Consider the following 11,643-nt stretch of genomic DNA (forward strand, 5'->3'; position numbering starts at 1 on the left):
TTGCATAGCATCATATTTAAAGAGTGCAGCTGTTATGAGACCTGACTCTTGGAAAAGTACTAAATGTGTGTAAGTATCTTTGCTATTATGTGATAAGCACAGCTTAAAATATCAGAGTAATTTAGAAACTAACATGTCAAAGGAGATTTCCTTTGAAACATATATTGACAGAAGAAATATATACAATATTTAGGTTATTTTATACTATTTGTCAAACTATCCAAATAAATCCAGTTTATGTTGTATTTTTTTTCTAGTGGGCGGAAAAACATCCAAAACCCAATCCATTTTTCAGTGCTTTCCACCCAACTTTTCATACAGAGAAAGTGGTTTTTATTTCAGCTCTTTTGTGATTACTGGTGCATAGTTCATTTTTTTTAATTGCTGATGTCTAATAAAAATCCAGATGTAGCTTTTGCAGGATGTGCTTTGTATTAATACAAAATAGTAGAATAATAATATTTAATGGTGTTAAACTTTCAGGTGACTATGGCTTGAGTTTACCTCTTGGAGAAGAATATGAACGAAAAAAACATAAACTCAAAGAGGAACTTCGACAAGATTATAGGCGATATCTTTCTCAGGTAAAGCTTCTTGTCTGCTTGCCTGAGTTTAGTGAGTCTTTTAAAATGACTCTCATTTTAATTGAATGAACATTAATAAAATCTGTGGAAAATCTTTGTAAGAAGGCATTCATTATGAGCGATGGCTGATCTCGAAGACTCAAGTAAGAGTAATTTCAAAATGTCACTGCTAGGAAGGGTTATATATTTTAGGCTTCTCCAGATCTTACTGCCGTGAGACTACATATTATTTAGTAGATTATATTCTGAATACTTTTATTTATTTATCTCTACTTCTTTCTTAGTTTCTTCTTAAGAATTTATAATATCATCTGTTACTTCCTTAAGTACTTATGTATTCTATGGTCTGTAATTCAGGTAAGAATATTCCTATAATTAGTGTGACTCCCTTTGACAGCTTCTTTTCAATTTTAGAAATAAAAAAAACTTTGACGTTCCGCATAGTATGATTTATTAAATGTCACAGTAAATTCATAATTGAAATGATATGTATGAAATGTCATAGTCTTGGGAATATTCTGTATCCCTTCTTAGTCAAACAGAAAAAAAACCGAACAGGGACCAAATATTTTCTGTTGTCTGAAAATGCTAATTATCAGTGTCTTTAGTTTTAAAATGAAAGAATGAATTGGCTTTAAGAAAAGAAGTCTTTTTTGTTAAGTCAAATATTTTTGAATGAAAGACTCTTTTTGAATAGTATCTTTTCCCTGACTTTTAGGGTATTTCACAGGCAAAAAGAAAGGTAGGGTGCCTGCAATATAATTTTTTTTTTTCTTCAAATTAGTTGCTTTTTGCTTTGTTTGAAAGCTTTGTGCTCTTTGCATTTAAAAAAATCATTACTTTTTTTGTGCTTTGTGTGTTTGTGCATGCTGTAGTGATTAGTTGTGGTTAACAGCATTGTTTGCTTTGTGCAAAATGATTGCTTATATTTATTATTTTCCATTAATAAGGTTTTAAAACACTTGTTGATTTCTTTTTTCCTTTTCAATTGCTATTGTTGCTGTCTAATGCTGACTCTAGAAAAGTTTTTCTTTTAGTAGACATTTGCTTCAAGGCTTATCAGTTAAATAGATGTTACGAGTTCAGGGTTTTTTTTGCTTGATATACATACTTTTTAAAGCTGGAATAAAATTGTAAACTCTGAAATATTATAATATGTCATCGGAACCAGAGTCAGGACTTTTTTCTTCCCTATCACTGTGAAATCTCATCAGTGGTGCTTAAGAAAGCAGTAGAGCCAGTTATTCAGCACCTAGTGGCCAGAATGCAAGAATACAAGTATTGTGAGGAAAAAATAATACCAAAGGCACAAGCTTTGTTCAATTACAGTGTTTTTTTAATTATTTATATCATTATACTGTCATGTATATGTGATTTTCAAATTTAATGCTGTCCATCCAGGTTGTTCAAATTAAGCAACTTCAGTAAAGGACCAGGAGGTAATATGGTAGAAACACAACCTTCTGTTTTTTCTGGGGCTTTGAATAACATGCATATGATACAAATTAACTACATAAGCATGCACTAGAATTCCTGAATAACAATGGCAACAGCAGAATTAACTGTCGTCTTAACCTCTAACCAAAATGATGCTTATATAATTGTTGCTTCTTATTTAATCTTAAACGTCAGGTTATTTTTGAAGTCAGAATATTGTGTTAAAGCTTAATGTTTCATAATTCTCACCGAAGTACCCAAATAATATAAGTTTTACATAAACTTCTAGTGTTTTATATTCTCAATTGAACTTCAGTTTTACAAATTTAGGTTTATAAGGCTTGATTTTTTTTTCATGTAGTACACGTTAGCTATATTAAGCTTGTAAGGCCTGACGAAGAGATAGGATAACAATCCCTAATTTCTTGTCCCCACATAAAGAGATAGTGCAACTTTTAGCAGCTCTCATAGTGATAATATGTTGGTTAATAACTTGTTTAGTCTCGCTGATGTAGAAAATGCAGTTTCCATATCAGCTTCTGATTTTTGGCAAATACCTTTTTAAGATCAGAGGTAATCTCTACAGATGTGTTCAAAGTGTGAAAAGAATTACTTAATAATGAGGATTACAATTTATTTACTTTTTCTAGTAAAAATAACTTAGTTTTCCATATTAATCTAGTTGTCTCAGTGCTTGAATATTTGCATGGTTATTAAATCCCTTAAATCTTTTAATGTGTAGTTGTGAAATATAATTCATAAAGATGTGGTTTTGCACTGGAACAGGTAGAGCTCTTTCCTGTTGATATGCCTCTAAGCTCTTAAGCTACGTTACAACATAGATAATGGAAGGAAACAATGCTAGTGAAATACTGTATCTAACCCTCATCAGCCCATGCCACATACAAATAGATGATCTTTTTATTAAAGATAATTGGATTTATAAAACATAGGTGATTGACTGAGAATGGCCTGGAAATGTTTTTAGTAAAGGAGTGATGGATGAAGAAGCTGAAGACCTGGAAGCTAAGGACCTGTTCCAGCATTGGTGTCTGATTTGAAAGGCTGATACTTTGACTTGCTGTGCAGCCCAGTTCCCAATCTGCGGCCCAGGGAGCTGTATGGAGCAACAAAGTAGTGTTTTCAATGGAAAGTTCTGAAAGTGACTGATGGTCCGTAAGGAATTACAAGATTTATTGATGGGTCATTATCCTGAAAAGCTTGGGGACTGCTGTTGTAGAAAACAGATAGTGTTGAGATGCAGAGTGGTGACTATGCTAGTGTTAGCATGGATTACATCTGTTAATATAAGAGGTAGACATAAGTTTTCTGCAGTTAGAAAAAGCAATTTTTCATCTTAAGTAAGGTAGTGTCTTGGAAAATTCCTCTTATCCTTGTGCAGATGCTTGTGCTTACGCTACTTGCTTACAGGAGAATTGAATAATGGTGGGGGTTTTTTGAATAAAAATTTTTTTTTTTTTAATATACAGAGACTAACTTATGTAATCCTTGAAATAGTGTAACAGGGAAGAAGTGCCAAACACTTTCAAACTCAAGCTTAAAGCTTGACAAAGCTCTTTACTTTTTGCACTCCTTGACTTCACTTCATTCGTGTGTTCCAAGAACATCCTACATTTTCAAAATATGAAGGTTGTCTTCAGTCTTTATTTCATTAAATTGATCAGATTTATTTCAGGAAATATAATTCCTAGCAACTATTTAGCAAGTAAGATTTGGTATTTTAAAATATATTGAATGATTTTTTTTTTTTTTTAACGTAGAAAAATTACCTGACTACTGGTGAAGTAGATCCATATACTCAGGGATTATCTCTTCCTATTGATGAGCGAAGATCTGCCAAGGTAAATATCTGGAGGAAATGAAGTAAGCGATGTATAACTTGAAAATGAACCTGGATGTTAAAACTGTTGTGGAAAAAAATATTTCCATTTAAGTTTTTTTGTTTGGTTGGGTTTTTTACACTGTTTGCAAATGAACATTTTTGGAGGTGGTTGTTAGAATAATCTTCAGAAAAGTAAAGTCTTTAAATTTTGTTGTTTAAAAATTTTTAATCCTAGGTTACCTGTACTCTTAATTTTTAGGTAATTAGATGTGTAATTCTATACTGATACTAGTTTGAGGTTTACTATTTCTAATTCACACCTACAGGGCACTTGGTGTGTTCAAAAGCTCTAGTGTTGTGCTTGGGATTTGTTCAGCAATAAATATTCATCTAATAAAGAACACTGTTTTTCTTAAAACTATATATATATATACTTTTCTAATTTATTACTCTTCTTACTGCAGCCTGGGGATAATTTTAAAAATATTTGCTTGCAGTTGTTTCTACAGTGATATTCTTATCAGTTCCTGTCAGAACAAAAGGAAGTGTGCTTTCTGCTGTACACAATTTGTTTCGATGTCTTTGTGTATGCTTAACCTGCTTGCTTATCCTCATGTGATTTTTTTTCTTTTTTTTTTTTTGAACAGATAAATCTAGGAATCTAAATAAAAGCTAATCTGGTATTTCACATGTTGCCTGCTGTTAATATAGGAATCTTCCCAATTTCCAATCTTTTCTTTGAGAGTACAGATACTAATGTGTTTTGTGAAAGGAGTACACATTCTCTCTCTGCATTTAGCCCCTTTGAATTTCCCTGAGGTTTCTTATCGGTTTATGGTCTTGCTTGTTGGAGAAAGACACCAGCCATAACAGTCTCTCTGCTATTGGAGGTTCATGGATGTTAGAATATGAAGATGCAACATGCATATATGGATTTTCTTAACCTCTGATCCAATCCTCTGATGCATAGTATGATTCTGTGAAAGCCTAAATCGGTTTTACAGGGGTCACCCCTCCTCCTGCCCTCACATTGTTGGCCTTGCATTCCCAGTTCCTTTCTTGTGTTTGCTTGTAAATTGATCCAGGAAGTTGAATCAGCAGAAACATTGTAATTTAGCAAATATTTTTGCTGACTCAACGAACACCACTGGTTGGTTGTTAGGATCGGTCAAACCTCAGTGGAGACACAAGGCAGAAAGAGAAACTCTTGCTGGAGGAGGACTGGACTGTTGCACTCTTGGGGGTTTTATTTGTTTTTGGTTTTTTCAACCTATGTTGCCTTGGAGTTGCATTGTTGCTCTGTTTGGGGCTATGCTGTCACTGTAATCTGGTGCAAGACTTCTGCTATTGAATGCGTTGGTCTTGCCCTTGCTGCGCTTACTTATGCATTCTGCCACTCTTGTGCTGGCAGGAATGTTTGGCCATATGAGGAGCCAGGTGAGAACTCAAATAAGTGAAAATCGCTGTTATGAAAAAGCCCAAAACTCCAAATTATACTAGTGTTAAAAAATAGGGAGGCAGCAAGAATGAAATGCCCAGGAAAGGGAAAGGACGACTTCTCAGTGGCGGCATGCATTTGTGCTGAGTTTATGTTAGCTTCAAGTTCTCGTGAACTTTGCGTTAACCCTTGCGAGTGTGCTGAAACAGTGAAAGATGAAGTATCGTTGATTAATTCTGATGAAATGAAAGACGTATCTGAACTGGGAACGTGTCTGATCATTGATGGGTTTATATCACAGCAGCTCAACATTCACTGAGATTTTTATGTACAAGTGCATTGTATCCTTTTTACCCATTTATTTATTACTATTGCAGAACCTAAAAGCTGCCAGAAGATGTCACACTGTGCCCTGCTAAACTGCTAGCCTCTGGGCAGCTAATGATTAGAGGTTAACATTTGCATTTTGGTTTCCTCTATTAGGTAAAACGTGCAGTCACACAGCATATTGAATTTTCTGCTGAGTGTTTTCCCACCTGTTAAAGACAATGCTAGTTTATCAGCTTTGGAAAATACCCCTCAGGCAGCTTTCATAGCTGTCTGCAGGTTTTATATTGTCACTGTCAGAAAACCTATAGACACAAATTTTGGAAAAAAAAAAAAAAACCAAAACAGTTTTGGGGAGCATTGGTCTCATTTGCAAAACTATTACTAAGCTGGTATTTCCATGGTGATTAAGGTATAAATTATTTTTGTTTGAAATTTGTTCATGGGAAATAAATTTATATATAATCAGATTTTTTAATACCTTTTGCTTTTTTATTGGAAAATATTGCAGTGGAGAAGAGCGTGATTCATAATATTGTAATATAATTCTCTTTTTTTCATTTATATGATGGTTGGAATGAGGTAGTATAAGAGATGTCCCATGCTCTAAACGTAAGGTACTAATATCAGGAAATAACGCAAATTAGAGTTTGCATTACCTGGAGACTTTTGTATTTCATATTGTATTATTAGGTTATTGATGTACGATTCCTGCATATTTTTAGACCTGAGCAAGCTCGTTATAAATGTTGTCACCTTGCAAAAGCAGATAGGACAAGGTGGATAGATCATGTTTTTCTTAGTTTTCCTTGCATTCTTTGCGCTTTTGACTCTTTTTGCAGTCAGCTTAACTGCTTGTTTGAATTTGACAGTTCAAGTTATATCCTAAGCTATAATTGACACATCTTGTCTATACATGTATTTGTTGTCCTGTTTTAATTATGAGTGGGGCAAGTCACCACTAACCTTAACACACAAAAAAATATGTTTTAAAAATCATCTGTAAATACATCCAGATTGCAAATTAGCAAGTGATTTCTAATTGTCAAAGGAGTGAGGCTTTGAACAATTTTGGAATAGATTTAGCAGGAGGAAACCTAACTGGTTTTAAGATAGAACTTGATAAACAGTGGTGTTACTGGGGACTAGACTTCACGCCCAAGAAGCTGACTTCTATTTACAGATTTCACGTTAAGAGAAAGTACTATGTTCAAGAATAAACGAAAACCTCAAAGCAATTCAAGCCCTGTTTGTACATCACAAAGAAGGAGGAGGACAAACACACAGCTCGCATGTATTCATTTAATACTGCAGTTCTATGAAGTTAAAAGCTACTCAAAAATGCAAAATTATGATGCCCTTTTCAATGCCTGTTTTAGGAGAAACTACGGCTTGAAAGAAACAAGGAGTACAATCAATATCTCAGGGATAAAGAAGAATGGAATGAAAGGCTAAGGAAATTAGGGAAGAAAAACACAGAGGTAATACAGTTTTACTGAAGCTGATACAAAGAAGAACATAAATGATCTTGTCAATTGTTTTATCATTGACTAAGACATACAAAGTCAGACAAAATAAGCAAAGAATGTCGTTCAAATAGGCCACAGTTTTATTAATATATCTAGCAATAGATATATTGGTTACGAGTCATACAGTACAGTTCTTGATTCCTACTTCAGTCATGTCTATCTGGTAGAAGGATGCTTTCATTCTTATGTGTGTCTGAAGCAAGTCCCTGGATTGTTCTTGGTAATAAAAGTGGTGGCCAAAAAAGCTGTCTCTTTGGACAAAATGTTGAGCTCCACACAGTATTCCTTAACTTTTATTTGTAGCTGCTTTTTCCTCAGTCTGTGTCCAGTTCATGAGAAAGCAAGGCAAGTGCAGGCAGCTGTCCAGTGTATGGTGCTGTGCATTTGTGAATCAAAAAAAAATCTTTACTACTGAAAGTGAGCTTGACACATGCATAATTGAACTCAGATTCTGAGTTGAGGCCTTTGATTTGTGTGGCAGTAGGCAGCTAAGCACCACGCAGCCACTCGCTCACTTCCCGCCCCTCCCAGTGGGATGGTGGGAGAGAATCAGAAGGGTAAAAGTGAGAAAACTCGTGGGTTGAGATAAAGACAGTTTAATAAGTAAAGCCAAAGCTGCACAGGCAAGCAAAGCAAAATCAGGAATTCATTCACTACTTCCCACCAGCAGGCAATTGTTCAGCCATATCCAGGAAAGCAGGGCTCCATCACGCATACCGATTGCTTGGGAAGACAAGTGCCATAACCCCGAACATGCCCCCATGTTCCTCCTTCTTCCCCCAGCTTTATATGCTGAACATGACGTCACGTGGTATAGAATATCCCTTTGGTCTGTTGGGGTCAGCTGTCCCGGCTGTGTCCTCTCCCAACTTCTTGTGCACCCCCAGCCTACTTGCTGGTGGGGTGGTGTGAGAAGCAGAAAAGCCCTTGATGCTGTGTTAGCGCTGTTCAGCAGTAACTAAAATATCCCTGTATTATCAACACTGTTTTAATCACAAATCTAAAACATAGCCCCATACAAGCTGCTATGAAGAAATTTAATTCTATTCCAGCCAAAACCAGTACAACAGTCAACAGGGGATTTTTAGGTATAATTAGCATTAGAATCATAGAATCATTAAGGTTGGAAAAGACCTCTAAGATCATCAAGTCCAACCGTTAACCCAACACCACCATGCCCATTAAACCATGTCCCTAAGCGCCTCATCTACACGTCTTTTAAATACTTCCAGGGATGGTGACTCTACCACTTCCCTGGGCAGCCTGTTCCAAGGCCTGACCACTCTTTCAGTAAAGAAGTTTTTCCTGATGTCCAGTCATTGTTGTGAGACCCTTTGTTTTAGTAATCTGGGAGCAATATATTGATCTGAGAAATCCTCTCTGCTGCTTGTTAATTGTAAAACCTTGCGTAGAATGGGTAAATTTTCTTTTTTAAATATCATTACCTTAGTTTAGTGACGGACTGCAATAATTTGGAACTCTCATCTAATGCAGGTTTGATTTAAGAAGTCTTTCCACTTTTTTTTTTAATATGGAAATTCTTAAGTATACAGTAGTGTGAGAGCTAGGTCATTCTATGAAGGGACTTGTATTTATACTCACAACAGCTGAAAAGTTAATGTCTTTCTTATAGCAGTCGGCAAGTGCAAATACCCATGTATTTTTAAGTTCTATCTAGAAGAATGTTTCTTGTCTGTCTCCAGAAAGGTTGTTTTCATATGAGAAAGTTCTTTTCCTCCAAGTGCATTGGAGTGTCATATAGTTGAAAACTATTTTAATCTGTGAAGACAGCTATAAGGCAGTATTCAGGCATCCTTTAGATGTTGGAACTCAGTATCTGATTCTTACACGTTTCTTCAAGGGTTGGAGTGCTACGCAGCAGTGATTCCTAGGAAATACGTGGCAAAGATGCAGCGTGTGTTTGTGTAACTGAGTCAATAAATATCTAAAGATTTTTCTACATGTTTGGGCATTTGTTTCCTCAACTGGCTTATCTAATCAAATCTATTTAGGGAGTCAAGGTTTTTTCTTTCTGCTTTGTTTGTCATCCCATTGGACCTTTACGTTATATTTTTATTATTCTTGTGTAGAAACAATTTTGCTGTCATAAAAGAACAAATAGGAAAAAAAAAATGGTGAGGATTTATTGAGGTTCTTGCATCTCTGAGGGATATTTGACTTGGAGCGAGAGTCAAATGAATGGGTCTCATGATTAACATACGTGACCTCAAAAGTTTGATCCAACAGTTTAGATAAACTTCAGTTGCAAGGGACCTCTGGAAGTCATGTAGTACAGTCCCCTGCTCAGTGTAAGGTTAACTTCACAGTTAGATCAGGTTGGTCAGGCCTTACCTGGCTGAGTTTTGAAAGGATGGAGAATCCACAGTTCCTCTGGGCAACCTGTTCCACTGCTTTAACCTCTTGATCTGAAGTTCTTTCCCTCTGTATCCCATCGGAATTTCCTTTGCTGCAACTTGCGGCCGTTGGTTCTTTGAAAACCATGATTCTGGCATCTCTGTAACCACCCATTAGGTAGAGACTGCAATTACTAGTTCCTCCTGCCCCCATACATACCCTCCTTAACCTTCTTTTTCCAGGCTGAACAAGCCCAGCTCTGTCAGCTTCTTTATTAGCGTAAGTGCCTACTTAATCTCAGTAGCCATCCTCTGCACTTTCTCCAGTTCGTCAGTATCCATGGGGAGGGGGCGGAAACTGGGCACACCACACCAGAACCTGAATACTGAATAAATACTGAGCAGAGAAGGATCACTTCCCTTGACCTGCTGATGACACTCTTGCTAATGTAGCCCGGGGTGTGGTTGGACATCATCACTGCTGACTCATGTTCAGCTAGTTGCCCACCACTAACCCAGGCCTTTTTCTGCAAAACTGCTTTCTAGACTCTCAGTGCCCAGCCTGTACTGGTGCATGGCATCACTCTGTCTCAGATGGAGAATTTTGCATTTGCATTTGTTGATCTTCATGAGCTTTTTGTCAGCATATTTCTCCAGTTTGTCAAGATCCTTCTGAGTGGCAGTCATACCTTCTAGTATATTGATCCCTCTTCCCAGTTTGGTGTCATTTGCATCTTTAATTTATTTTTCTTTACATTTTGCAAAGTATGGGTTACTGTTATCTTTATTCCACAGATGAAAGATTACTGCACAGAAATTCTACAGGATTTATCCAAAACCATGTTGTTTGCTAGAACTGTGTATTGAACACTGGTTCAGTGCTTCATAGGGTTGTTTTTTATCCAATAAACTATCCTTTCTCATAGTGACATCTCCTGGGGAGCGAAGAAATAGATTAAGAAATGGTCAGGTTAAAAGGTTGTGCTCATAGGTAAGAAGTATTGCAGGCTTGCCTGAATCTGGATAGAATAAAGATATCTAGTCTCTTGATGAGGTATAAAGTTCAAAGTGTTTTTTGATTCTTTGCATCTCTGAATCTGAAGGTCAAATTGGAGTTCGTAAAAGGCCCGTCCAGGTTTGATAGCCATTCTTCTGAAAAACATTAGATAAGAGAAACAGTGCTTTTTTTTTTTCCTCAAAAAAAAAAAAATATCCCTAGCTTTTAAGCCCTCCTTGACGTATTTTTCTTGCTCACCTCCTACCTTTTCTCCAGTATCTGTTTAGGGATTGTTTGAAGAAATACAAAACCAAGTTTTTGCTCAGTGTCATTTGTTTATATTCAGATCTTTTAATTTTTTTTTTCCATTAAACAGAATGAGATGGACAGGAATAAAAAACCTATTGCTGTTGCCAGGCTCCAGCCAGAACTACATGCAGAACTACATGCCTGTAATACAGGTGCAGAACCTCCCAAGAAGGATGCCTTTACTTCTACAGAAGGTTATGAAGAGCTGCTAAATAAGAGATGGCTGGAGGAAGACAGGTATCATAGGTTAGATCATGAGGTTGAATTAAGAAGTCGACTATTAAATAAAAGACTCGATGAAGATTTGGATGTTCCCAATCGAAGACATCGTGGATTTGCTAGCCAATCTGTAATTCCTATTAGGAAGCATCACAGACTTGATGAGGATCGTGATTTTGGTAGAAGATACTACAGAATGGACTATGATCCTGAGATAAGTGAAGAAATGGACCCAAGATTTAGATGTGAAAGTGCTTATGACAGAAAAACTCCCCGGGTTTTTTATGCTGAAAGGTATTCTTAATTCCGTTTTCTCCTTTATTTCTGTATTTCTGTATTGTTGACAGCCATGGTTTGCTCTCATTGAAAATTAGACAAGTTTCACATGTGAAAGCAGGATTTTTGTACTTACTTTAAAAATAAACTTTGCAATAATTTTTAGAAAAAATATTAAAAAATTGGACCAGTACCTAAGACTATACATCATACATTAGGGAGTATTTTATAGATTATGCCAAACCAGAATACTAGAGAAATTACCCCAGAAAAAGAAGCCCACAATTCATTTTTATGAAGAGTAGTGTTGTGGTTTAACCTGGCAGGCAG

At 36.1% G+C, this 11,643-nt stretch overlaps 1 protein-coding gene across 1 annotated transcript; it reads left to right on the forward strand.

Annotated features, from left to right (window-relative positions):
- Nucleotides 1-422: 422 nt before the first annotated feature.
- On the forward strand, nt 423-11,331 carry LOC104072195 (centrosome and spindle pole-associated protein 1-like; the record flags this gene model as incomplete). The annotated part of the gene is made up of 4 exons (XM_009579139.1): nt 423-584; nt 3,803-3,883; nt 7,009-7,110; nt 10,886-11,331. Coding segments are annotated over exons 1-4 (791 nt in total), but the record flags the coding sequence as incomplete, so codon positions are not given.
- Nucleotides 11,332-11,643: the final 312 nt, after the last annotated feature.

Source organism: Fulmarus glacialis, unplaced genomic scaffold (assembly GCF_000690835.1).
Source record: "Fulmarus glacialis isolate BGI_N327 unplaced genomic scaffold, ASM69083v1 scaffold3806, whole genome shotgun sequence".
NCBI classification, from domain to species: domain Eukaryota; kingdom Metazoa; phylum Chordata; class Aves; order Procellariiformes; family Procellariidae; genus Fulmarus; species Fulmarus glacialis.